This window comes from Macaca nemestrina, chromosome 14 (genome assembly GCF_043159975.1).
Source record: "Macaca nemestrina isolate mMacNem1 chromosome 14, mMacNem.hap1, whole genome shotgun sequence".
Classification (NCBI taxonomy): Eukaryota; Metazoa; Chordata; class Mammalia; order Primates; family Cercopithecidae; genus Macaca; species Macaca nemestrina.
The window spans coordinates 118,513,039-118,540,188 of NC_092138.1; the positions used below are offsets into that span (position 1 = coordinate 118,513,039).

Sequence of the window (27,150 nt, forward strand, 5' to 3'; positions counted from 1 at the left end):
GGCCCGTGGGGAGGGGCGCAGGGCCGGGGGGCGGGTGGGGAAGGGGTGCAGGGTCCGGGGCTGGGTGCGGGGGAGTCTAAGAGCCGTGTGGGGTGGGGCGCAGGGCCCGGGGAAGGGGTCTCAGGGCTGTGGGGAGGGGCGCAAGGCCCGGGGCTTGGGGGTCTCGGAGTCGTGGGGAAGGGAGCAGGGCCGGGGCGGGGTCTCAGGGCTGTGGGGAGGAGCGCGGGGCCCGGGGCGGGGTCTCAGGGCCAAGGGGAAGGGCCTCAGGGCCGTGGGAAGGAGCGCAGGGCTGGAGAGGGGCACTGGGCCACCACTTGGGGAGGGGCGCAGGGCCTGGGAGGTGGGCTTAGGGCCGCGTGCATGGGCGCAGGGGCCACCACATGGGGACCACCCCAGCAGTGACACCCACAGCTTCACACAAGGGCTCTGACCCCTTCTGGACTAGGGACCCCCTGAGAAGCTGCCAGAGCTCGGGAAGGCAGGAGTGCAGGCCTGGACCTTCACCGCGTTCAGAACCACAGGGTGGTCACAGCCCACCCTCGCTCTGCTCCTCCTGCCCCATGTGGGCATTGTCAGGTGCAGCGGGGTGAAGGATGGGACTGTGCCCGTCACGTCCTTGGGACCAGGCCCTCAGCAGGTGACACTGGGACCAGGGAGGCTGGGGGCACAGCAAGGGGCAGGTGGCCAGGGCCTCTCCTCACCGCTGCTGCCCCCGGCCTGCCTCTGAGGACAGACTTCAGGCTCCAGGTCCCAGCCCTCGGCGGGCCCCGCCCATCCAGGAACCCCTCTGAGCCCAAGAAGGAGGCCTCAGGCTTGGGGAGGAGCCTGGGCGGGGCTGGGTGTGGGCTGTGTTCCCCAGCTGGGCGGCTTCTGCCTCCCTGTCCTGCACACTGCAACCCCATCAGAGGGGGTTCAAGGTGCCCAGCTCAGCCCTTCTCTTCTCCACAGCCATTCAGAGCCCAGGGTTAACAGGTGTCCGGACCTTTCTTTCTAGGCCCGCAGGAGCTCTCTGGGCACCCGGGGCCTCTTGAGGCCAGGTGGGCTTTCTGGCCATGCAGGGGTCCTGGGGACCCCCAGCCTCTCTCTGTGTCCGCATTTTGTACCTGGAGCCTGGTGGAGGCTCTGTGACCTGGCAGCTCAGGGGACAGGACAAGGATGGAGTCCCTCAGCTCCACCCTGGAAAGGGCAGAGCCCAGGCTTCCTCATGGGCAGCCTTGGTGACAGGGGTGGAGGGCTGGGGGGTGGCAAGCAGCAGACCCACCCCTTCCAGGAAGCTCCCTGGCCGGCCGGACCCCCATCTCAGGCTTCGGGGGCCCTGCACGGCTCCTTCATTGCGGTGGTGCCTGGCTCAGAATCAGTGTCTGGTCATTTCTGTCTGCACTTCCCTGAGAGGATGGCGTACAGCTGCCCACTGTCCACGCCTGGCCACTTGGGAAACTCAGCAGCCACAAAAAGGTCACCTGGCCCCAGAGCCAGGCCCAGGGAGCAGACAGCAGAAGGTGAAGAGTCCTGGACCCCATGGGAGGAACGAGCCCGGGGCTGGGTCACGAGGACAGATGGGGCAAACTGGGCCCCTCTGCACCAGGCAGACCTCCCCGACCTCTGCTGCCAGAGGATGGGCGGCATCCACCCGGAAGACAGAGATGAGGCTGTCCAGCTGGCCGGGTCAGGGTGGGGCTGCAGAAACCTGTAGGAAGGCCCAGGAGCTGCTGCTTTCAGGGGGAAAAAAAAAAAAAAAAGAGAGAGAAAATGCGGAGGGGTTGTGGTGCCAACCATCGGGAAGGGCATTCCCCGGCTCCCCTGGGCCCCCCACTCTGAGGGGCAGGAAGGCTGGGCAGGTGCCCAGGCTGGAAGGCCGAGGACCCCAGCGACAGCCCTGCCTCCCACCTCTGCGTGGGCCTGGAGCCAAGGGGGCCTTTTTTTTTTTTTTTTTTTTAAAGCAAAGCTATCTTTTTACCTTGATAAGCTGTTTAAAAAATGTAAATAAAATAACTCAGCGGACAAAAGCAGGCATTCATCCCGCCCAGGCCAGCCGCTGCCCTCGACATGAAATATCGCAGCACATTGAGTCGTGAGTCCCGGCTAATCCGAGCGGACAGGCCTGAATGCGGCCCCTTTCGGCCGGGCGCGGCGGTGAGCAGTGGAGCATGCATTGCCTGCCGGGCGGCCCCGCTCGGGGACAATGGCTTTCTTCGCAGAAGGGGCCTGTGCGGGACAAGACCCCCTTTGTGTGGGGATTCCTGCTTCGGAGTGCGAGGGAGGCGCATTCAGCCGGCCCCAGACAGTCTTTGAAAGGCTCTGTAACAGAAGACGGCCCGAAACACTAGCCTGCCTTCTGCCTCCCTGCACTCTCCGCAGGCACGGCCGCCATTCAGCCACATGAGCGGGACCCTCCATCCTGCATTGTCCCGTGCCCGACCATCGTGGCTTCTCAGCGCCATGCACCCACCGCAAGACGACGGCCCGGGCGTGGCAGGCGACAGTGCTGGGGGTGGGGCTCGCATGGCCGACGCAGGGCACAGTCCTGTGAGGGCCCGGCCAGGGCAACCCCCAGTGCCCGCGCCCAGGTTCCGATGCACCTGCTCGCAGTGAGGGGTCGTGCTGAGAGGAGGAATCCGGGGGGCCAGCGGGACAGCCTCAGCAGCAGGGTCCCATGTGGGCAGGCAGTGGGGTGGTGCCCATCATGCTCCGCCCTGAAGTAAGGGGACCCTGACGGGGCGGGGGGCGGACCAATGCCCCCGAGTGCCGGCCTCCTCATACACGATCAGTGCACCCTGAGCCGAGCACCCCCAGGCCAGGCACCCCCAAGCAGGACATCCCCTGGCAGGACACCCCTGGGCTTCTTTGCTGCACCTCTTGCTGCACCCTGGAATCCGCACTGGGATCTGCAATCTCAGGGCACCGAGAAGTCATGGGGGCACCCCTGCACCTGCGGGAACAGCTCAGAGCCACCCCACGAAAGACGGCCGCCTCCCTACCCACTGCAGGCCCCGCCGCTCCCTACTGCTCCACACGAACCCAAGGCACAGCTTGGCCAGACTCAGGACGACGGGGCTGCAATGCTAGGACCTGGTCTTCCTCTTGGAACCTTCTGGGCTTAAAAGTCAGCCTTGTTCACAAAGGAGACTCAGCAAACCACCATGATTCCAAAAGCTCCACCAGTTCTTATCCAGACATCTTTAGCTGCCAACCCCACGCTTCTGCGACACTGCTTAAGACCTGGTCCCGGACAGCAAGGGACGGAAGCCACCTCTCCCGCCAGCAGCCAATGAGGGGTTGGATACTGACCGGACGTACTTCGCACCTGGGTGACCGTGCCAAGGCGCGACTGGTGCCCTGGCCCTGAACCTCGTCCTGTGTCCCAGGCGCCGGCACTGCCCACACTGGGCCTGTGAGTGGGCACCACTCTGGGGGTGCTGTGGGCGGCGGGGCCAGCACCAGCTGCTCCCACAGCCCCTGTGCTCAGCCCCTCCCAGGAGCATTTCCTTCCAGGGCGCTCACTGCCGTGCTGGGGACTCAGTCAGCCCCCAGTGCCCAGGAGGCAAACTCACCCACAAAGGGCAGCCTCCCGGGTGATCCTGTGAAGGTTCCGGAGGGACGGAGGCTAACAGGCATGGGGGGGTGTGGCTCGACCAAAGCTCAGGCCCAGGCCCACCTAGGACCCTGTGAGTGTGAGGGCCCGATGGGTACCGGGAGACACAGGGTTGGCAGGGGGAGACCCAGGCCTGGGACCAGGCTGTGCCCTGACGTGTCTGTTGGCTCAGGCAGCCTGAGGGCTCCTGGGACCCGGCACCCCACGTACAGCTGATGGCTGCCCACGGCCGGGTCCTGGATACCCCCATGTAGAAAAGAAGCCCCAAACAGTCCCCACACAGAGGCGGCCCTCAGCCAGGCACGTCCTTGCCCTGCCGCCTGAGAAGCCCTTTCCCCGTGGACCCGGCCATGGGGGCCACTCACTTCTCCGAACCTGCCCTCCTGGTGGAGGCGGTGGACATGCACCAGCAGGCAGCTCCTGTCTGCATCCTGCAGCTGGAAGATGCTGGTCAGCGGTGCCGCAAGGCTGGGGGGGCTCTCAGTGAGGACTCGGATCGCTCGGGCCTGCAGCTGCTTCAGCCTCAGGCTGTGCTGGAAGGGCAGAGACCCAGCCTTACCGGACGTAGCACCCAGTGGCTGGGCCGTGGGGCCGACTGGAGCAGGCTGGGCTTAGGAGGCAGTGCCTGCCACTGTGGCCATGTGTGGGCATCAGGTGGCCTGCAGGGCTGGGGCATGGGAGGGGCGAGGCTGGTCTCAGCACATGGCTGTCATGGGGCTGAGGATGAAGCCACGGGCTGGGTCTTGGCCACAGCTCCCAGCATCCCCCTGCCCTTCCCCAGCTTGCTCAGCAGGCTGCAGAGGCCTGGGCGGGTGGGTGCCAGGTCCACTGCGCTGAGGGGCAGGGACAGGAAGGGAGGTGACTGTCACAGAGCCCACGGGCTCACCTGGGCAGGGCTCGGGCGTGGCTGTGCCTGTAGCCAGCACTGCAGCTGGCGGGAGATCCAGGCCTCCAGGGAGGGGCCCTCTCCCCGCCGGCCCCGGCAGCTCTCCAGCATGTCCAGAAGCCCCGCCAGGGGGTCGTCCAGGGCAGCAAACCCCCGCCAGGCTTCCTCCTGGAGCTGTGGAGACACAAAACCATACTGTGACTTTGTCTTGCACTCAGAGCCTCCTGGCAAGGCCTCCCCACCGCACAGAGGTTTTCAAAATCTAATCCATTCAGAAGGTAACTGTGGCCATTCAGCCACCATCCGCCTCCCTGACTTTTCATGCCGCTGAGGAGATTCCGTTCTGGTCCGCTGCACCCCGGGCCCCCAGGGGCGGTGGCCATTGTCTGCACTAATTATCCCATAAAGACAGAGGGCCTGTTCTCCAGGCAGACGGAGGGCCGCTGGCCTGGGAGGCGACCGCAGCCCGAGCCACAGGTTCACAAGTCACTTCACCTGTGGCGTTCTCGGGACATGGGCCCGACCTGCCCTCAGCAGGCGAAAGAAACTGAAAGGCAAGAACCAAAGCCCAAAATGAAAAATGCCTTTTAGGTACTTTTCTATCCCTGACCCGCAGGAGATTCGGGAAACGGGTAAGAGGTGGACAAAGAGAAGCAAAGTGTCTGTTTTGGTCTCTGGCTTCCGGAAGATTCTAAAGCAAGTCGGCCCTTGCTGCTGTGGGCAGCCTCGGCGGCGCCATCCTCTGTGGATGCCCGCAAGCCATTCACATGCTATTTGCTGCAAACCACAATGAATGCTTGCAGGTCATTCCGCAGGTGGAATCCTAAGAGCTAAAGGGGTGGACAGGTTCACAGCTCAGCACTCGGGACAGAGCACAGCAGCCGACACCCTACCCTGAAGCCCACGGCCACGCAGGTGGGCAAGAGGGCGAGTTCCCAGCTGCTGGCGCCAGCCACGGGATGCGCCCCCAGAGGCCCAGGGAGGCTGCAAGCCGAAAGCGTGGGCCGTGCTGTTCTCGCCCCTGCGATGTGGACGGTGTGCTCTCCACGGGGCTCCAGGAGAAACACCCTGAGGCTGCCACGCAGCTCTGAAAGCACCGTGCTCCGGAGATCTGGCAAGCTTACTGAAACGAAAGGCACGCTTCGGCTCCCAGCACCTGACAGCTCTCCCCACAAACACCTGGGAACAGCCGCGGACACACGCAGGTGAGTGCGTGAGGAGACCTCAGCACAGTCCAGGAGGGTGTGACACCCACAGGGGCAGGAGGAAAGGCTGGAAAGTCGAGACCCTCCAAAGGATGCCCCTCGGGGAAAGTGGCCAGAGAGGGTGAAAGGCAGCTTGTCTGTCCCTCTGGACTCTGGGAAGAAACGGAAAGTCACCCTGAAACAAAGCCTGAGCGTCTCATGCATCTGGAACTTGAAGGTGATCCAGGAACTTAGTTTTAGCCCGAGTGAGTTCTAGCTCTAGTGAGTTCTAGCTCTAGTGAGTTCTAACCCTAGTGAGTTCTAACCCTAGTGAGTTCTAGCTCTAGTGAGTTCTAGCTCTCGTGAGGTCCAGCTCTAGTGAGTTCCAACTCTAGTAAGTTCCAGCCCTACTGAGTTCTAGCCTTAGTGAGCTCTAACTCTAGTGAGTCCTAGCTCTAGTGAGTTCTAGCTCTAGTAAGTCCTAGCTCTAGTGAGTTCTAACCTTAGTGAGTTCTAGCTCAAGTGAGTTCTAACCCTAGTGAGTTATAGCCCTAGTGAGTTCCAACTCTAGTGAGTTCTAGCCCTAATGAGTCCTAGCTCTAGCAAGTTCTAGCTCTAGTGAGTCCTAGCCCTAGTGAGTTCTAGCTCTAGCAAGTTCTAGCTCTAGTGAGTCCTAGCCCTAGTGAGTTCTAGCTCTAGTGAGTCCTAGCTCTAGTGAGTTCTAGCTCTAGCAAGTTCTAGCTCTAGTGAGTTCTAGCTCTAGCAAGTTCTAGCTGTAGTGAGTTCTAGCCCTCAGGAGTTCTAGCCCTAGTAAGTTCTAGCTTTCTTGAGTTCTAGCTCTAGTGAGTTCTAACCCTAGTGAGTTCTAGCTCAAGTGAGTTCTAACTCTAGTGAGTTCCAGCTCTAGTGAGTTCCAGCTCTAGTGAGTTCTAGCCCTAGTGAGTTCTAACTCTATTGAGCTCTAGTCCTAGTGAGTTCTAACTCTATTGAGCTCTAGTCCTAGTGAGTTCTAGCTCCAGTGAGTTCTAACCTTAGTGAGTTCTAGCTCCAGTAAGTTCTAACCCTAGTGAGTTCTAGCCCTAGCGAGTTCCAACTCTAGTGAGTTCCAGCTCTAGTGAGTTCTAGCTCTAGTGAGTTCTAACCCTAGTGAGTTCTAGCCCTAGTGAGTTCTAACTCTATTGAGCTCTAGTCCTAGAGAGTTCTAACTCTAGTGAGGTCCAGTCTTAGTGAGTTCTATCCTTAGTAAGTTCTAGCCCTAGTGAGTTCTAACTCTAGTGAGTTCTAGCCCTAGAGAGTTCTAGCTCTAGCGAGTTGTAGCTCTAGTTAGTGTTAGCTCTAGCGAGTTCTGGCCCTCAGGAGTTCTAGCCCTAGTAAGTTCTAGCTCTAGTGAGTTCTAGCTCTAGTGAGTTCTAGCCCTAGTGAGTTCTAACCCTAGTGAGTTCTAGCTCTAATGAGTTCCAGCCCTAGTGAGTTCTAGCTCTAGCGAGTTCTGGCCCTAGTAAGTTCTAGCTCTCGTGAGTTCTAGCTCTCGAGTTCTAACTCTAGCGAGTTCTAGTTCTAGCGAGTTCTAGCTCTCGTGAGTTCTAGCCGTAGTGAGTTCTAGCTGTAGTGAGTTCTAACTCTAGTAAGTTCTAGCCCTAGTGAGTTCTAGCTCTCGTGAGTTCTAGCTCTAGTGAGTTCTAGCTCTCGTGAGTTCTAGCCCTAGTGAGTTCTAGCCCTAGTGAGTTCTAGCCCTAGTGAGTTCTAACTCTAGTAAGTTCTAGCCCTAGTGAGTTCTAGCCCTCGGTTCTAACTCTAGCGAGTTCTAACTCTAGCAAGTTCTAGCTCTAGCGAGTTCTAGCTCTCATGAGTTCTAGCTCTAGTGAGTTCTAGCTCTCGCGAGTTCTATCCCTAGTGAGTTATAGCCCTAGTGAGTTATAGTTCTATTGAATTCTAGCTCTAGTGAGAAAGTTCTAACTCTAGCGTGTTCCAGCTCTAGCGAGTTCCAGATCCTCTAGTGAGTTTTAGCTCTTGTGAGTTCTAGCTCTTGTGAGTTCTAGTCCTAGTGAGTTCTAGCCCTAGCCAGTTCTAGATCTAGCAAGTTCCAGCCCTAGCAAATTCTAGCTCTAGGGAGTTCTAACTCTAGCATGTTCCAGCTCTAGCGAGTTCCAGGTCCTCTAGTGAGTTCTACCTCTCGTGAGTTCTAGCCCTAGTGAGTTCTATCTGTAGTTAGTTGGCAGAAGCAAAGCATCATTCTTTAACCACTTTGCTGGGATGCACGGGCCCTAGGTCATCAGAGGGAAAAAGTTCCAGTAAATGAGCTCACGGTGAAAACTTAGAAAACACACAAGGAAGAAAGCCACCATGAGTGACAGCTGCAAGTAAGTTGATTAAAGCTCTGATAATGTGGAGTTACAGGACATCGATTTGCGAATGTGTAAGCAACGACTCCCATTCTCCTAAATGATAGTTCACTTATGTTTTACTCTCTCTTCTTTTCTCCTTCCTCCTTCCCCACTTCTTATTTCTTTAGAAATGCAATGATAGTCTTTCACCTCCTGTTCACCAGACACTTCCTACAGGGCAAGCTCATGTGCTTAGAGGTTCAGAGCAGAACTCTTGCCCGCAGGAGGCCGCCTCAAGAGACAAGTTGATTTATAGCCCAAAGTGTGCGTGCTGGAGTTTCCGGCCACCTTCACAGCCTCTTTCTGCCCATGGATACGCCAACTCAACTTCCAGGTAGATAAGACACAGAGACCCTCCCACCTCCTCGCTTCCTCCCGACCTTTTAAAAATGCCTCTTTTGGCCAGGCATGGTGGTTCACGCCTGTAATCCCAGCACTTTGGGAGGTTGAGGCAGGTGGATCACCTGAGGTCGGGAGTTCAAGACCAGCCTGACCAACATGGAGAAACCCCATCTCTACTAAAAAATTAGCTGGGCGTGGTGGCACATGCCCGTAATCCCAGCTGCTCGGGAGGCTGAGGCAGGAGAATCACTTAAACCCAGGAGATGGAGGTCGTGGTGAGCCGAGATTGCGCCATTGCACTCCAGCCTGGGTGACAAGAGAGAAATTCCATCTCCAAAAAAAAAAAAAAAAAAAGCACCTCTTTCTGCTCCAAAAGCTAAGCCATACCCGTCAGGCATGAGGCCTGCACTTCGTCCCTCAAACCAGCTACAGAATAAAAAGTCACTTTCTACCAGACCTCATTCCTGTGACCTGGACTCTCTGAGCAGCAGTGAGCACCTGAGCATGCATCGTGGTTACAGCCAAACACAAAGAGTCGGTGGACAAGCACAGGAACGACGCATCAGCCGGGCGCGGTGGCCATGCCCAGAATCCCAGCACTTTGAGAGGACGAGGCGGGCTGATAGCTTGAGCTCAGGAGTTCGAGACAAGTCTGTGCAACATGGCGGAACTCCGTCTCTACGAAAATACAAGAAATTAGCCAGCATAGTGGAACCTGTAATCCCAGCTACTTGAGAGGCGGAGGCAGGAGAATCGCTTGAACCTGGGAGGCAGAGGTTGCAGTGAGCCGAGACTGCGGCACTGCACTCCAGTCTGGGCGATGTAGAACCAGACTGTGTCAAAAAAGAAAGAAAGGAAGGGAGGGAGGGAGGGAGGAAACCTAAGAGAACTTTGAAAACAAAAAATAGTCATTGAATTTTTTTTTGAGACAGAGTCTTGCTCTGTCGCCCAGGCTGGAGTGCAGTGGTGCGATCTTGGCTCACTGCAATCTCTGCCTCTTGGGTTTAAGCGATTTTCCTGCCTCAGCCTCCCAGGCAGCTGCAATTACAGGTGCACAGCACCATGCCTGGCCAAGGTTTTGTATTTTTAGTAGAGACAGGGTTTCGCTGCGTTGGCTAGACTGGTCTCGAACTCCTGACCTTGTAATCTGCTCACCTCGCCTCCCGAAGTGCTGGGATTACAGGCATGAGCCACTGCATTTGGCTGAAATTTTTAATAAAAGCAGTAGTTTGACAGTTCCTCAAAAGATAAACACAATTACCACATGATCTAGCAATTCTATTCCCAGGCAGGTTCCCAAAGATTTATTTATTTATTTAAAAAAAATTTTTTTTCGAGATGGAGTCTCCCTCTGTCGTCCAGGCTGGAGTGCAGTGGCACGATCTTGGCTCATTGCAACCTCCGCCTCTGGGGTTCAAGTGATTCTCCTGCCTCAGCCTCGTAAGTAGCGGGGACTACAGGTGCACGCCACCACACTTGGCTAATTGTTGTATTTTTTGGTTGAGATGGGGTTTCGCCATGTTGGCCAAGCTGGTCTTGAACTCCTGGCCTCAGGTGATCCTCCCACCTCAGCCTCCCAAAATGCTGGGATTACAGCCATGAGCCACCACATCCGTCCTCCCCAAAGGTTTAAAAACAGGGGCTCAAGCAGATGTTTGTAGATGAATTTTCAGAGAAGTACTTGTTCACAACAGCCAGAGGTGGAGATGGCCCAGATGCCCCTCAGCTGTGTACAGAGAAACAGCGCGTGGCCTGGCCACGTATTACTCAACCACGGAAAAGGAGGAAGCTGACACAGACTTCCACGTGGACAAAGCCTTGATATCGTGCTAAATGAAGAAGCAAGTCACAAAAGACCCCATGTTATATGATCGCATGTGTGTGAACTGTCCAGAAGTGGCAAATCCGGAGGCAGAAAGCAGGTGAGCGGTGACTGGGCCTGGGGCCGAGGGGAGTGGGGGCGTGTGTGTGATGGGTCCGGGGTTTGCGGGTGAGCGGTGACTGGGCCTGGGGCTGAAGGGAGTGGGGGCGTCTGTGTGATGGGATCGCTGGCCCCTCCTCCCTTCGAGCCCCTCACTGGTCTTCACTCCTCATTACTGATCCCCTCAGCTACAGAGAGCCCCCCGCTGTGCATGGAGAAAACAACGTGAGCCTCCCCACCCCAACCCCCTCTGGGCGTCCCCCCCAGTCCGCCTCGGTATCCCCCCACCCCAACCCCCTCTGGGTGTCCCCCCCAGTCCGCCCGCCAGTATCCCCCCTCCTCCCAAACCCCCTCTGGGCATCCCCCTCAATCCCCTTGCTGGTATCCCGCCCACCCTAAACCCCTCCGGGCGTCCCCCCCAGTCCCGCCCGCCGGTATCCGTCTTCCCCGCTGCTGGCTGGCATCCCCTGCACTGAGCTGTTGGCTCCACTCACAGCTTCAGTGGTGGGGGGTGGGGGTGGTCCCATGGGCTCAGCAGTACCAGAAGGCCCCCCGAGGGGCTGTTAGAACAGGACCACGCTGGGAAGCCGAGGCAGGCAGATTGCTTGAGGTCAAGAGTTCAAGATTAGCCTGGCCAACATGGCGAAACCCTGTCTCTACTAGAAATACAAAAATAGCCAGGCGTGGTGTTGCACACCTGTAATCCCAGCTACTCAGGAGGTTGAGGCAAGAGAATCACTTGAATCTGGGAGGCGGAGGTTACAGTGAGCCGAGATTGTGCCACTGCACTCCAGTCTGGGTGACAGAGCAAGACTGTCTCACAAAAAAAACACAAAAACAAAAAGACAGGACCGCCCCATCACAGGCTGCTGGGCAGTGGGGCTGGGAAGGGTCCAATGAACCAGGGAAACCCCACTCTGGGACTGCGTCTACTCCAGGCCCTAGCCCTGTTCCAGCCCTGCCTCCTCCTCCTGCCCCTCTCCCGGGTTGCTCTCATTCACCCAGCATACAGGCTCCCCTCTCATTTTAGAGGAACACCCACAGCCCTCCCAGACCATCAACAGTCCCATTTCCCCCCTTTATATTGCAGACTGCCCCAAGGAGTTCTCCAAAATCCTGGTCTCCATCTCCCTCCTGTGGGGGCACCTGGTGTCTATGCCACCATATGGGGGTCTCCAGGACCTCCACGTGCAGCCAGCTCTAGAGTTGGGCTTCTCTTCAGCACCCAGGACCCCAAAGGATCTCATCTTCAAGATTCCTGGCCCACCCAGGGCCCCTGGGCAGGTGGCATTCACCAGCTTGCTGGAACCCGGGAATGTGATGGAGGCGCCAGGAGGAGGTGAGAGCATGAGGAGGAGGCGAGGGCATGGGAAGGAGGTGAGGGCGCGGTGGGTGGGGGGTAAGAGCACAAGGAGGAGGTAAGAGCACGAGGAGGAGGTAAGAGCACAAGGAGGAGGTGAGAGCGAGAGAAGGAGGTGACAGCGTGAGGAGGAGGTGAGAGCACGAGGAGGAGGTGAGAGCACGAGGAGGAGGTGAGGGCGCGGTAAGAACACGAGGAGGAGGCGGCCAGGGCGCGGGGAGGCGGCGAGGGCACAGGCACAGGTTCCCCATGACGATGAAACGCACTAGGGCCTCATGACTGTCAGCGGGGCCTGAAGCAGTTTGCAGCCCTGTCTGTATAGAAACAAGTGCTGCTCAAAGGAGACGCCAGGATGAACGTCAGGACATAGGGACGAAAGGACGGTGGAATCCCACAACTTGGACACGTGGGGGCGCGGAGGGCGGGACCCGGGGAGGCTCACACCGCACACACAGCTGCCAGAGAGCGAGGGAGACTGAGCGTCACAGACAAAGGTCCGACAAGAGCCTGGAAACGGAACAGAGGAAAATCTCAAAGGCAAGGACAGAGATTCACAAGCTGGAGGCCCAAGAAGCCACCGAGCTGACGGACAAACAAAAGCTGGCAGAGGCGGGTGCAGGAGGGAGGCAGACGCAGAGCAGGCAGCGCCAGGGCTGGGGTTGGAGGGCGTCCCCTGGGCCTGCAGGAGCAACCTCGGGCCAGCAGACGCGGCACTCAGGACTTGGCAGCCTCCTGTGCACAGGCCATTGCCACTAAGGAACCGGAATCCGCGTCTGCCCCCACGGGTGGCCGGCCCTCCCTCTGCAGCCTCTCCCCGGCCTCTCCCACCCAGCCTCCTGCCCTGCTCAAGTCCCACCCCTTCCTAAGGCCTCCCTGCCCTGGACACCTGCCCCAGTGGCCACCCCGGGTCTGGGTGCCCTGGTGGTGGCAGGATGGGGCCTCAGGCCTGGCAGTGCTGGTGACAGCTGTGTCCCTGCAGATGAGTGGACCCTGCACCTCCCAGAGGTGACCTCAGAGGGGCTGCTGGGGCCAGGCAGGGCCTTTACCACCCTGGGGCCTTGAGGAAGACCGCCCCCTGCCCCACACAGGCCACCCTGGATGCAGTCTGGGGCAGCCACTACCGCAGGACCCTGTGGCCGTGGGGGGCTGTGCAGCTTCCCGAACAGGGAGGCCTCCTGTTAGGCCAGTCTCTGCCCAACAGTCAGTTCTGCCAGCTGTGACTCTGCCACCCGTGGCAGCCACGTCCACTTACCTGCTGCCGCTCCCGCGTGGACCACAGGGTCTGCAGAGCCTGCAGGAGCAGGAGGGGGTCCTGACCTGTGGAGACAAGATAACAGCCGTGGGAGGGGCAGGTGCAGGAACTGCGGCATAGCCAGCTGGGAAGTCCCTCCCACTGACCCACAATGCCTGGGGCTCCTCTGGACCTGGGGGCCGGGAGCCCTCCCCCACCTCTGTCGGGCACACACATACCCGCCAGGTGCGGCGGCACCCACTCTGGCCCAGGCTCACCCCTGTCCCTTCCCTGTGGCCCGTAGCCACCCAACCAGCTGAGTCCGCCCGGCAGCATTTCCACGCTCAGCCCTGGGAGCTGGGCCTCATCTTTCAGCTGCAGTCACAGAGCAGCCCTTGTGGGCCTGAGCCTCTACCTCCTCCGCCCAGCGCCCTGGGCAACCTCATCAGCATCTTCTCACCCAAACCCTGCACCACAGTCCTGGCACCATGAGGACCCCAAGCCCCTGCCCTCTTTAGGTCTTAGTCCCTGGCCCTCCTGCACCGCCCCCTCCCTCCAGTCACAACTGGGAGGCCCCCACCTCACTGTGCAAGCTCTGCAGCAAAAGTGCTGACCGAAGACGCTGCCCCACAGACAGAGCCACCAGAGTGAGACCCGAGGGAGGTTTCCAGACAGAACCTGGGGGCTGCATGGCTTGGTCTGGAGGCCGGTGGCGGCCCAACCCCACCCAGGGGAGCAGGGACCCACCCAGGCCTGGTCACGTGGTGGGGTCAGGGTCGGAGGCCAGGGAGCGGCGGCTGCCAGCAGGGACTCCACAGGGGAGGCCTGGGGGCAGGAGCCTGGGTGGATTCCGCAGTGAACTCCCTCCGGACCTGGGGGTCATGGAAGCTGCCGGGCCCCCCTGGAGGGCAGGACGGGAACAGGGAAGACCCCGTGTTGCTGCAAGGGAGGCTGAGGACTCACATGAGATCAGATCAGACCCCAGCAGCTGGATTCTGCCACACACGCCAGAGGAGCGTGCGGGACGGGGGTCACCCGGGAGAGCCAGGCTGACACCTCGATAGCCCAAGGGTGTGATTCAGCCCAGCACCGGAATGGAGGAGAGAACCACGAGGCCCTTTCGGTAGACACAGAGCAAGTGTTCCAAAATTCAGTTCAGCTCACGATGTGAGAAGTAACTCGCCCCGAACTGGGTAAAAGCCATGCGCGAGTGTGAGGCGTGGTGCTCAGGGCAGTGTGTGAGGATGCCCCAGCCCGGCCTGGAGCTGTCCCACGCGGGTGGCATCCAATGCAGAAGGGAAACAGAAACATGAGGACCCGCCGACAATGGGATTATGCAGAAAGCCACGAAGGATCAAAACTACGCTGTTAGAATTAACCAGTGGGTGCGGCATCAATGCTCAGCACAAGCCGAAGTGAGAAAATCAGCCACAAACAGAAATGGCCATTTCAAAAATCACTTAGAACAGCATCGGCAACGTCAGATTCCCCGGGAGAAATCTCACAAAAGGAGCTCATGCAAAACCAAACCCAGTCGGTTGTCGTCCCAGCACTTGGGGAGGCTGAGGCGGGTGGATCATTTGAGGTCAGGAGTTCGAGACCAGCTTGGCCAACGTGGTGAGACACCATCTCTACTAAAAATACAAAAATTAGCCGGGCATGGTAGCGAGCGCCTGTGGTCCCAGCTACTCGGGAGGCTGAGGCAGGAGAATGGCGTGAACCCGGGAGGCGGAGCTCGCAGTGAGCTGAGATCGCGCCACTGCACTCCAGCCTGGACGACAGAGCGAGACTCCGTCTCAAACAAACAAAAAACTCATAAAACATCGTGGGCACCCGGGCTCCACCACTGCGGCTCTGCTGCCACCCAGGCCTGGACGGCACGGGGCCAGCATTCCCATCTGCGCTCAGAACCGTCCCACCATCGCACACAGTGTCCCGGACACAGAGGCTGAGAACACCCAAATGTCCACTGTAGGAGGACGGAGCAAGTGGATCAGCCCCAGGATGATGCCCAGGTGGGCAGGACGTACCCCACCACGTGGCCATGGCAGGCAGTGTGACCGGCCCCGCGTTCTGGGTGCTGGGCATGGCTGGGGATGGGGCCTGGCGGGGCTGGGTGGGGCCGGGGAATAGGGCCTGGCGGGGCTGGGCAGAGCATGCTGTGGTGTGTTCACGATCACGTGCCGAGCCCCCATCGCGTGTTCTGCGTTCCTTCCTACATGTGGGCTACGCTTCACAATAAACAAAACAGACTTTTATTTTATGTTATTTAATATTTTATTTAGAGATGGAGTCTCACTCTATCGCCCGGGCTGGAGTGCAGTGGCGCGATCTCGGCTCACTGCAACCTCCGCCTCCCGGGTTCAAGTGATTCTCCTGCCTCAGCCTCCCGAGCAGCTGGGATTACAGGTGCTGGCCACCACCACACCCGGCTAATTTTTGTATTTTCAGTAGAGACGGGTTTTCACCACGTTGGCCAGGCTGGTCTCAAACTCCTGAGCTCAGTTGGTCCGTCCACCTCAGCCTCCTGAAGTGCTGGGATGACAGGCGTGAGCCACCGTGCCCAGTCCAGATTTTCTTTTAAAGCAGAGCTTCAGATGCGTGAGATGAGAAAGTTCTGCAGGTGGACGGTGGTGGCGGCTCTGCAGCCACGTGAATGCACTTAATGTCACTGAATGTACACAGGAAAGTGGTTAAAATGGTAAATTTCATGTTATGTGTATTTCACGTTTTTAAAGGCAGGTGAAGCTGGGTGCAGTGGCTCACGCCTGTCATCCCAGCACGTTGGGAGGCTGAGGGGGGTGGTTTGCTTGAGCCCTGGAGTTTGAGACCAGCCTGGGCAATACAGCAAGACCCCATCTCTACCCAAATACATAAATAAAAGTAGCTGGGTATGGTGGCACGTCTGAGGTCCCAGCCACTCGGGAGGCTGGGGTGGGAGCATGGCTGGAGCCTGGGAGGTTGAGGCTGCAGTGAGCCCCGATTTTGCCACTGCCCTTCAGCCTGGGGGACAGAGTGAGAACCTGTCAATCAGTCCATACTTCAATAAGCAGTGTGTCCTTATTATTCTCTTTAAGTTTTACCGAATCGAGACCCACCTTTCCCGGTGGGAAGCTGGTGATGTCAGCCTCTCCCCTCCCCAGTCAGTGTTGCTGGTCTTCGCCCCTGCTCAGGTCCTGCTGGTTCTGCCCTCCAGGAGGGCAGGGTCTGCCCAGGGTCTCCTCTCCCACCTCCCACCGACCTGGGCCACTCCGGCTTCCCAGGGGCCTCCCTGCCTCCACACTGTGCCCACAGACAACGCCCAGCCCCGCAGCACAGCACAGCCCTAGGATCCTACAGAAACATGGGGTGGGCCAGGCCACTTCTTTGTGGACGCCACCGTGGCCCCCGGCCTTGAAAGTCAAAGCCAGGGCCTACCACACCCTCCCAGCTTCCACCTTCCAAGTGACCCGGACCCTGCCCCTTGGGCCTGAGGCTGCTTCCTGAGCACCTAGTAGCCTGCCCGGGAGCCCCCTCAGCACCCCTGCTCCCTACCTGGCCCCCTCAGTGCCCCTGCTCTGTGCTTGGTCCCCTCAGTGCCCCTGCTCTGTGCCTGGACCCCTCAGTGCCCCTACTCCTTGCCTGGCCCTCTCAGCGCCCCTGTTCTGTGCTTGGCCCCCAGCCACTGCTCCCTGCCTGGCACCTGGCCCCTGACCTTCTGCCCCCGTCACTTCACTGTGGCCTTGACACTGAGTCCCAGGGCAGTGACCGCCTGGATCTCCTTCCAGGCCATGGCCGGTGCACGATGGACACTTCACGGTGCCTGCCCCGGCCGTTCCAGGGCCAGCCGTGCACACATGGTGCTCACAGCCCATGCGACTGGGGAGCCCCGGGGAGCCCCGAGTCTCTCGGGCCAGAGCTGGAGGGACCTGCGGCAGGTGTAGCCGGACAAGTCTCTGCCATGCCGGGCTCGGACACGGCCATGCTGACACTCATCTCACACAATCGCTGGCTTCCTGTTCGTACAACAGAAGAAAAACAGGATGTCCAGGGGCGGCTTCTGTCTGAACGAAGAAGACAAGCGAGCCCTGTGAGCTCCGGGGCTCAGCAGTGAGAGGACAGGGTGCCTGGGAGGGACCTGGGGGACACACCCCGCTCAGTACACAGCACCCCACGCACCCCAACTCAGGGATACCATGCAGGGGCATGGGGTCTGAGAAGGATGGGTGGGGCTTGGAGCTGACACCGAGGGACCTCCCAGACCCGCTGTCCGGCCCCAGAAGCCCCAGCCAGCCCTCCCTGAGGTCGCCTCCTCCTGCGGTGGCTTCTGGAGGCCTTTGGTCCCCAGCGTGGATGTTCGGCCGGAGCTCCGCGGGTGGCCTCTGGCCCCCACCTCCACACCCAGGCCCAAGTTCACAGAGTTCACCAAGTTCCTCAGCGGCGCACCGATGCCTGGGACCTGCAGACAGGCAGGTCTGGGACGCTGAGACAGATGGCCCTGGCCAGGAGGCTGACCCCTGACCCTGGACCAGCCTCCTGGAAGCGTGTGGGTTGGGGCAGAATGGGGCAGCTGTGTATCAGGAGGACACATAAAAGAAACTCAAGCTCAAGAATAAAAGTCCCACAGTCCCCTGAACGTGGATTCACATCCAAGAGCTGGGCCACTTCTCCCTGGGGGGCTGAATCATGGACCCTGCCCAGCACCGGTGCCCGGTGCCCGCCCTGGCTTCCCCCCCAGCCACTCTCCCCAAAACGTGCCTGGGAGGGCTCAGAACTCTGTGGGGTTGGCCTGAGGGTGCCCAGGCAGAGGCGGCCAGGACGGCTCCACCACCTGTCCCCAGGACAGTTTCCAGCTGACACCCTGTGCCAGCCGACGGGAAGATGGATTGTTGCGGGAATACAGGACGGGCAGATCACAGGGACGCCACTTCCTCCAAACAGCACTCGGCTAACGGGGCTGCCTTCGCCCTGAGACACAGACGCACTCCAGGAAACTGTGGGCTGCGGAGTGGATGGCACCAAAGGCTCTGTTATTCCCGGCACGCTGCCATAAAGCGGGGGTGAGAAACAGAGGGGGCTTGTTATCCACAGGGTTGGGAGCACAGAAGCCCCAGGAACTGAGGCCGACCCCAGCAGCAGACGCCGGGCAGGGGACACCGGGCAGCGGACACACCAGTGGACGTCAGACAGTGGATGCTGGCAGGGGACACCCGGCCTCCGGGCAGGAAGTCTGTGACACGTGGTCTTCACAACGCCCCCGAGTGGCTCTCTCCCACAGCCAGCTCTCCTCTTGGGGCCTGGGTCACAAAGCTCACACGGCTCGTCTCCAAGGCCGTCCCACACCTGCCAGCAGCATCAGACCCCACAGCACTGAGCACAGAAGAGCCCGGCCGCCCAGACCAGACCCCACGTGCTGTGGCGACCTACATGCCCACGGGTCCGGGCACCTGCTATCAGCGCCCCGCTGGGTCAGTCCTCTGACCACCCACGGACAGCAGAAAGGGCCAGCCCACGACCTCAGCTCCCCTCAGAGACCCCACGGCACCTCCCACAGGCATGTCCCGAGAGGCCATACCCGCCCAACATGCACTGGGACCTCCGTCCTTCTGCCGCGAGTCTGTGTCCTGGTGGCCTTCTGGCCTCCGGCGGCAGCTGAGACAGGGCCACCCCCTCCAGCCCAACTGTCTCTGGTCTCAGATTCCACCCACATCTGCCTGTGCTCAGCTGCAGGCAGGGCGAGGGACATGATAAGGACGGAGACAGCAAGGAGAGCCCAAGCCTGGCGGGCAGTGTGTGCCCTCCACCTCAGCTCACTGCAGAGGACCGCCCGCGTCTGGGGAGTGAGGTGAAGGGGCTCCTGAAGGTCCAGCATCTGGCACGGAGGCCCTCGCGCTATCAACACAGTGGCCTGCAACCCCAGCACAGCACCGTCTCTCATGGGTCACGGGTCCCTCACTCTCAGTCCCACTCACTTGCCTCATCCATGAAGCCGAGGGCCCTGGAGACAGAACTGACCCAGCCTCAGCCCAGGCTGCCTCTGGCTGGGAAGGCGGGATGACGGGGAGAGCCCACCGTTCGCTACTGTGGACCCCACAGGGAGGCAGAGAGGGAAAGGGCGGTACCAGCCCAGGGGGCATGCGGTAGACGCCACTCAGAGAGGGACAGTGAGGACATGGAGGAGCTGGGACGCTCGGAGTGAGAGGGACAGAGAGGGACAGAGAGGGAGAGGGAGGCCGGTGAGGAGTTGGGACGCTCAGAGCGAGAGGGACAGAGAGGGACAGAGAGGGACAGTGAGGCCAGTGAGGAGCTGGGACGCTCGGAGCCAGGTGGATGCCACACAGAGAGGGACAGAGAGATCCCCAAATTTCATTCTGCAACCGCAGGTCAGAAAATCTGCTGAAGAAAACATCCTAACTACAACAGAAATCTTGGAAGATGAAATGCCTATTTTTAAAAAGTAACAGACTGGGCGCGGTGGCTCACGCCTGTAATCCCAGCACTTTGGGAGGCCAAGGCGGGCAGATCACTTGAGGTCAGGCGTTTGAGACCAGCCTGGCCAACATGACAAAACCCCATCTCTACTAAAAATACAAAAATTACCCAAGCATGGTGGCGGGTGCCTGTAATCCCAGCTACTCAGGAGGCTGAGGCAGGAGAATTGCTTGAGCCTGGGAGGTGGAGGTTGTAGTGAGCCAAGGTTGTGCCACTGCACTCCAGTCTGGGCGACAGAGCGAGACTCTCAAAAAAAAAAAAAGGCCAGGCGTGGTGGCTCACGCCTGTAATCCCAGCACTTTGGGAGGCCGAGGCGGGCAGATCATAAGGTCAAGAGATTGAGACCATCCTGGCTAACACGGTGAAACCCCGTCTGTACTAAAAATAAAAAAAATTAGCCAGGCGTGGTGGCGGGCGCCGGTAGTCCCAGCTACTCAGGAGGCTGAGGCAGGAGAATGGCGTGAACCTGGAGGGCGGAGGTTGCAGTGAGCCAAGATCGTGCCGCTGCACCCCAGCCTGGGTGACAGAGCAAGACTCTGTCTCCAAAAAATAAATAAATAAATAAATAAATAAATAAATAAATAAATAAATAAATAAAATTACACAAATAAATAAAAACTAAAAAGATAACAGTATGCTCTGGGTGGTTTTACATAAATTAACTCCTTCAATATTCACACAGAAATGAGGCCCAGTATTGGTGCTAGCATCATCATTCAGATGAGAAAACAGGTTAGGGAGCAGGGCCCGGCCACACAGTGAGGACAAACCCTCTCTACTGGCAGGTGTGGGAGGGCGTTTTCACGGTTTTATGAGGCCAGCGGTGACCTCCCTCTTGTCTCCCTCATGTCACCCTGATGTCACAGCCCAAGGTTTGGCTCTGCAGCCTTGGGGGCAGAGAAAGAGCCACCCCCACTGCCAGGTGGGCCGGGGCAGGCGCTGGGGCAGGCCAGCTCAGCCTCCTTTAGTGCAGCCAAGCAGAGAAAGGCCCAGGAGCCTCCTGGCCAGCTCAAGGCCAGTGGACGCTGAGGGCAGGGGGCGAGGACACAGTGAGGGTGGCCAAGAGGCTGCCAGAAAGTGCCTGTGACCTGGTCGTGGGACTGGGACAAGCCCGTCCCCAGGGTCCTGGAGGCGGATCTGGTGCCCACACCTCTGGGGCACCCATGGTGGGGCAGGGGCGGCCTGCTCAGCGTGGAGAGGGGCAGGGCGGCCACGGCAGCTTCTCCTTCCCCTCCTCCCAGCAGGACCTCGGCCGCCGCCCTTCCTCAAGTGTCCCCACGTCCACCCACAGCCACAGCCCACCAGCGAGGCCTCTGAGAGGGAGGCGTCTCCAGGAACCTGCACGTTCACTGTGCATTACGAGAGCGGCACGCGCTCATCACGGAGCTTCATAGGAAAAGCGGCCTCTCCTGTGGGCCTTGCCCTGTTCACCGCCGTGTCCACACTGGGCGGGTGCTGAGGAGCCCCTGTCTGGAGTGTGGACACCAGATGTGAAGCTGGCCATGTCCCCAGCCCCAGGCACCCCAGCAGGCCAAGCTGTAGCACAGGAACCTCCTCTGGGAAGCCAGAGCAGCCTCAGCCTTGGAGGCTCCCATTGTTCAGAGCCCAGCAAGACAGGGAGGAGCGGCGGATGTGGAGGGAAAGGGAACCCAGGCCGGCAGGCTTCCTGGAGCTGCTGCATCTGCCAGAGGGCTGGCCTCCCCGCCCCCACCCCACCGCCTGCCAGCCCTGGTGCTGAGCCACAGTTTAATGCCGTCTGTGGGACTCTGAATTTCCCAGAGAAGGCTCAAGCGCTGCCTGGAAACCCCCGAACCAGGTGGACGTGGGCAACATGGCTTTTCTGACCTCAGCTGTGCCTGCTCATGCAAAAGCTGAAGTTTTTTGTTTTTTTTTTTTGAGATGGAGTCTCGCTCTGTCCCCCAGGCTGGAGTGCAGTGGCACAATCTCAGCTCACTGTAACCTCTGCCTCCTGGGTTCAAGCAATTCTCCTGCCTCAGTCTCCCCAGTAGCTGGGACTACAGGTGCCCGCCACGACATCCGGCTAATTTTTATATTTTTAGTAGAGATGGAGTTTCACCATGTTGGCCAGGATGGTCTCTATCTTCTGACCTCGTGATCTGCCCGCCTTGGCCTCCCAAAGTGCTGGGATTACAGGCGTGAGCCACGCGCCCAGCCAAGGCTGAAGTTTTAGGAGGAATCTGTGATCACCGTGGACATTCGGATGGAGAATGTTTCTTGGCCTCGGGGGAGGGAGAGAGGAACAGGAGCTCAGTCCCCTTTTCCTGCCCCCTGATGACGCCTCCTGACCCAGCGTGGGAGGGCCTCTCCAGATGTGGCCACGTGGATGCTCCTCCAGTGACCCGGACCAGGCACTCTACCTAAAAGGACAAACCCAGGCCTGGCTGTTTTCGGGGGCAGGGTCCCAGGGGCCACAGACACGGATGTCCTCCTCGGTGACCAGGGTGGCGCGGACAGGTGTCCAGACAGCGAGGCTGGGCCAGCACGGGGGCCAGGACACCTCCCGCGAAGAAGCTGATCCAGTGCCCGAGTAGAGGAGCCCGCTGGGGAGGGCTGAGCTGGGGCCTCTTGTGGGGCTGGCCTTGTTGACAGAGCTGGACACTGACCACATAAGGGCAGGTGCCTAAAGCGGCACAGGAGGGACGGGGGGATGTGGCCATTCCAGGAAGCGCCAGCCTGTCCCAGAGAGCGCCGAGGCTGTTCCAGAGGGCACCGTGTCGGCTCCAAAGGGCGCCAAAGCTGTTCCAGGGGGAGCACTAGGCTGTTCTAGGGGGCACCATGTCTGTTCCAGGGAGCACCAGGCTGTTCCAGGGGGCACCGAGCATATTCCAGGGGGCGCCGTGTCTGTTCTGGGGGGGCCATGTCTGTTCCAGGGGGCACCGTGTCTCCTCCAGGGAGCGCCGAGGCTGTGCCAGGGGGCGCCGAGGCTATTCCAGAGGGCTCTGTGTCTGTTCTGGGGGGGCCTGTCTGTTCCAGGGAGGGCCATTAGTGTTCCAGGGGGCACTGAGGCTGTTCCAGGGACCCTGCTAGCTGGGGGTTGCACTTTGAAGACATCCCACTCTGCTTAGGTGGAGAAAAGGCTGTAGAAGCCCTTGGGTACCTGTGCAGGGAGAGTCAGCTCTGTGCTGAGGCAAAGCCAGGGTCCCATGAGCTCCCCGGCCCCGAGGGTGGTCTCCAGCGGCGGTAACAGGGCCTCATCCCACAGAGGTGCAGGCCCAGGGCCTGCAGATGGCCTTGGAGGAGGCGGTGGATGAACGGAAGGGTGAGGGGTCTGGGCCCGTCCCGAGGGACAGGTGCGTGGTCACGGCCCCACAGGACAGCCAGGGTTGTGCCTGCTGAGGGGGCCGCATCCACGCCAACCCCCGCCCAGCTCAGAGGCGGCCCCTCCCCCCGGACACGGTGACCTGAATACATCAGGGAAGGCGATGTGCCTGGAGGTGCCCCACAGCCCTCAGCACCCACTGGGAACACAGGAGAGGAAGTCCCTGGAGTGGTCTGAGGCCCAAGGAGGCAGCTGCATGGGATAGGGAAACTGAGGCAGAGAGCCTCGGCTGCTGCCACGTGGGAGCGGGGCTTTCACAGGGGAGAGGGCCATGGCCCTGCCCCATGGAGGGGCTGCCAGGCAGGGCGTGTGTAGGGTGGGCCTGGGCAGAGGCCGGGGGGCGGTGAGTGAAAAGGCAGTAAACCCACAACAAACGGCGGGTCCGCAGCCCAGGGCGAGGCAGCCGGGCCAGGGCCTGACAGCGCTCACTGCTGTTTACAAGGACTGCAGGGTGAAGGACATGAAGGGGTCCCAGGCCCCCTTCCCACCCCCTGCCCACAAAGACAGGGCCCTGGACAGCTCCCATGGGGGCCGAGCCCCTCCCAGGAGGCTTCCCGCCCCGGCCTGTCCCCGGCACAGAGAGCAGTCTGAGGCCCGGGCTGACACCCCAGGCACTAGGCAGCCTCCACTGCCTCCCAGCCTCTGTCTCCCAAACCCTGGCCCAGTCTTCAACTTGCAGGGTCTTGATTTGTAGGAGCAGGAGGGAGGGAGGCTGCACCTCCCCTCGGGCTGTTTCTCTTCAGCGCTGAACCTGCCGGGGCAGCTGAGCTGAGCGGGGATGCAGCCTCCCTGGCTCTGCCCACAGGGGAAGGCGCCTCTCACCTCCCTGGCTCTGCCCACAGGGGAAGGCCCCTCTCACCTCCCTGGCTCTGCCCACAGGGGAAGGCCCCTCTCACCTCCCTGGTTCTGCCCACAGGGGAAGGCGCCTCTCATTTCTCTTTTTTAACCTGAAAAAGCTGCTGGGAGGGCAGATGTTCTTCTTGACTCCAAGGGATGAAAAAAGGCTTAGTGTAAGAAACTAGGAACACTGAAGGCCACCACGGAACCGCCCGAGACCCAAGAGGCTGTGGGTTCCCTGAACCCCGGGAGGCGGCGCTGAGCACCCAAGGGGGTTTCGGGCCCTCTGCCTGGCACCCCGAGGGACAGAGGGGACCAGAGCTCCCACCTCTGCGACCAGCCCTGAGCGGCTGCACGGTCCCCGCCACCTCCCCCGGATGCTGTCACAGGCCTGGCGCCAGGCCACCCACGCTGGGGTCCAAGGAGGCGGCCTGTCTTGAACGCCGAGGACAGAGTTCACAGCAGGGCCTCCGGACTCACAGGGTCCCAAGCTGTGGACACTGTAGAAAGGCCTGCAGCTAGGGTCCAGCGGCCTGGCCCTCGTCACTGAGTACAGAGTGGGCACCACCACCCCCCGTGCACCCCCACGCACCTCCCCCGACAGCCCCAGGGAGACTCGGCACCATCAGGCTCAGACTCACCCGTGCAGCGGCGCTCACCAGTGGCGGGGTCACCAGTGGGGTCTCCTGGGTCCATCCTCAGGGCCGGGCCGAGGACGCTGGCAGGCAGCTAGGAACGAGGATCTGCAGAAACAATCAGGTGGGGCCCCTGAATGAAGAGCCCCCTCCAATAGGCAGCCCGTGGAGCCCACGCCCGCAGCCCCTGGAGGTGGTGGAGGGACCTGGTGCCCGGGGCCCCCAGTCGCTGAGCACAGCGGGCAGCTCCACACTCCTCTCCCAGCTGGCGTGACGGCTGCCAAGTTTGGACCCTGCATCCAGTTCCCCGCCAAACCGCCCCAGCTTTCAGCAGGGAGGGCAGGGGATGGGAGGGCCCTGGGGGGCACAGGAGACAAACCCACACGGGCGGGCAGAGGGGCCTATTCTTGAGGACAGCATGACTCCCCTTGCCATGGCCCCCTCAGGCTGTGTGTCCTGCCCCTGAGGGAGCCACACGGGAGAGGGGTGCTCTCCTCCACCTGCAGGACCAGGGACCTGGGAGCGACGCCCTCAAGGCCGACCCAGCACACGGCTCCGTTAGAATCTAGGCGGCTGCTGACAGCTCTCACCCCAGGCAGACCTCAGCCTCCCTCAGAGAGGTTTTTTTTTCTTTTTTTTTCTTTTTGAGACAGAGTCTCTCTGCGATGCCCAGGCTGGGGTACAGTGGGGCGATCTCGGTTCACTGCAACCTCTGCCTCTCGGGTTCAAGTGATTCTCCTGCCTCGGTCTCCCCAGTATCTGGATTACAGGCATGCGCCATCGTGCCCGGCTAATTTTTGTATTTTTAGTGGAGACAGGGTTTCACCATGTCAGTCAGGCTGGTCTCGAACTCCTGATCTCAGGTGATCCGCCTGCCTCAGCCTCCTGAGGTGCTGGGACTACAGGTGTGAGACACTGCACCCGGCCCCTGGGAGTGTTTTTGATGCAAAACCCCTGTCTAGCCTTACGAGGGTTACCCTTTTCCTTCAATCTGCTTACGCAAGGTTGCACACAAAAGCTTTCTTCAGGCGCTGTGGCTCAAGTCTCGCTCTGTCGCCCAGGCTGGAGTGCAGTGGCCGGATCTCAGCTCACTGCAAGCTCCGCCTCCCGGGTTCACGCCATTCTTCTGTCTCAGCCTCCCGAGTAGCTGGGACTACAGGTGCCGCCACCACGCCCGGCTAATTGCATAAAAAGGTTTTCTTCAGGCGCTGTGGCTCAAGTCTCGCTCTGTCTCCCAGGCTGGAGTGCAGTGGCCGGATCTCAGCTCACTGCAAGCTCCGCCTCCCGGGTTCACGCCATTCTCCTGCCTCAGCCTCCCGAGTAGCTGGGACTACAGGAGCCGCCACCGCGCCCGGCTAATTGCATAAAAAGGTTTTCTTCGGGCGCGGTGGCTCAAGCCTGTGATCCCAGCACTTTGGGAGGCCGAAACGGGTGCATCACGAAGTCAGGAGATCGAGACCATCCTGGCTAACCCGGTGAAACCCGTCTCTACTAAAAAAAAAAAATACAAAAAACTAGCCGGGTGAGGTGGCGGGTGCCTGTAGTCCCAGCTACTCGGGAGGCTGAGGCAGGAGAATGGCATAAACCCGGGAGGCTGAGCTTGCAGTGAGCTGAGATCCGGCCACTGCACTCCAGCCTGGGCGACAGAGTCAGACTCCGTTTTAAAAAAAAAAAAAAAAAAGGCTTTCTTCGACTGTATAGCTTTAGTTTGAATCACCCCCAGCAGTTACACAAAGCTCAGCACGAGAACTCCGAATCCTAACATAGGCGTGCAGGAGAGAGCTGCGCGGCCCTCCCCCAGGCAGCCCTCACAGCGGCCATTCCCGGGAAGACCGACTGTGTGTGTCTCAGTCACAGGCGGCATAGTCACGTCTTGGCCTTCAGTTTTACACATTACCGACCAGCTCAGCCCAGGCAGGGTGAGAATCTGTCTTACCTGCGGGCCAACACACACCCCTAAACACACAACAACACAACCTCCTAAACCAAGTTACGTGGACATTGTCTGTGGACTCAGGACTGACAGAGGCCGATCGTAGCCACGTCAACACCATTCCCAGCCGTGTCACATGGAAGGTTAGGATGGCTTTTCCTTTCTCACGCGGGCTGCTCCAGACTCTGCTCTGCCGTGGGGGAGGGACTGCTGCTCTCCCACTGCAAACGATGTAAACCCTGATGATACATCTTAGGAAACCAGTTTACGGACAACAGGCAGTGTGAGGCTCCGTTTCCCGACAGCAGAGCCGTGCCCAAGGCGGCCCCAGGACAGCTGCTCCCCACGCTGGAGCCCGGGCTGGGCACAGAGTCCCACCACGCCGAGGGGGCCGCTGGGGGTCACACACCGGCAGGAGGGGCTGCTGGGACAGCGAGTGTGGGGGCAGGAGAACCCCCAAGCCTCCCAGGACCCATGGCCCCAAGGCTGAGAATACAGTGGAGATACCAGAGGCCACATAGCACCTGACACACTGCAGTCCAGCCCAGCCCAGAGGAAGGACCACGTCAAAACACAACCAGGACCAGAACAGCTACAGTCGAAGACCACGCTGAGAGGAAGGCCTGCTCCAGAGCCTCCCACCAGATCCAGACCAAACCCATGAAAGCCAGAGGACAGATCCAGACTAAACCCACGAAAGCCGGAGGACAGATCCAGATGAGACCCATGAAAGCCGGAGGACAGATCCAGACTAAACCCGCAAAAGCCAGAGGACAGATCCAGACCAAACCTGCGAAAGCCGGAGGACAGATCCAGACTAAACCCGCGAAAGCCAGAGGACAGATCCAGACCAAACCTGCGAAAGCCGGAGGACAGATCCAGACTAAACCCGCGAAAGCCAGAGGACAGATCCAGACCAAACCTGCGAAAGCCGGAGGACAGATCCAGACTAAACCCGTGAAAGCCAGAGGACAGATCCAGACCAAACCCATGAAAGCCAGAGGACAGATCCAGACTAAACCCGCGAAAGCCAG

General features: G+C 59.9%; 2 protein-coding genes across 18 annotated transcripts in view; both read right to left on the reverse strand.

The window, feature by feature from the left end:
• The window catches only part of LOC105471989 (exonuclease 3'-5' domain containing 3), a 108,419-nt gene that overhangs the window by 59,114 nt on the left and 22,155 nt on the right, over positions 1 to 27,150 (reverse strand). For 11 of the 17 annotated variants that reach the window (XR_011612928.1, XR_011612927.1, XM_071078676.1 and 8 more), the window contains 4 exons: positions 24,190 to 24,291; positions 12,922 to 12,986; positions 4,479 to 4,652; positions 3,958 to 4,125 (listed from right to left, as the gene is read on the reverse strand). Coding sequence is in view for 14 of the 17 variants with exons in the window: in XM_071078676.1 (XP_070934777.1) it covers positions 3,958 to 4,125; positions 4,479 to 4,652; positions 12,922 to 12,986; positions 24,190 to 24,244 (462 nt within the window). In the remaining 3 variants the exon portion in view is untranslated. Of the gene's footprint in view, positions 1 to 3,957; positions 4,126 to 4,478; positions 4,653 to 8,886; positions 9,067 to 11,935; positions 12,448 to 12,921; positions 12,987 to 13,863; positions 13,876 to 24,189; positions 24,292 to 27,150 lie in introns of those variants that run through there. The other 6 variants (XM_071078681.1, XM_071078677.1, XM_071078678.1 and 3 more) reach the window with 6 other exon arrangements.
• LOC139358282 (uncharacterized) lies at positions 19,983 to 23,644 on the reverse strand. The gene is given in 6 exon segments (XM_071078853.1): positions 19,983 to 22,145; positions 22,188 to 22,249; positions 22,252 to 22,452; positions 22,593 to 22,850; positions 23,087 to 23,155; positions 23,608 to 23,644. Coding segments are annotated over 6 exon segments (1,023 nt in total). The 3' UTR covers positions 19,983 to 21,749.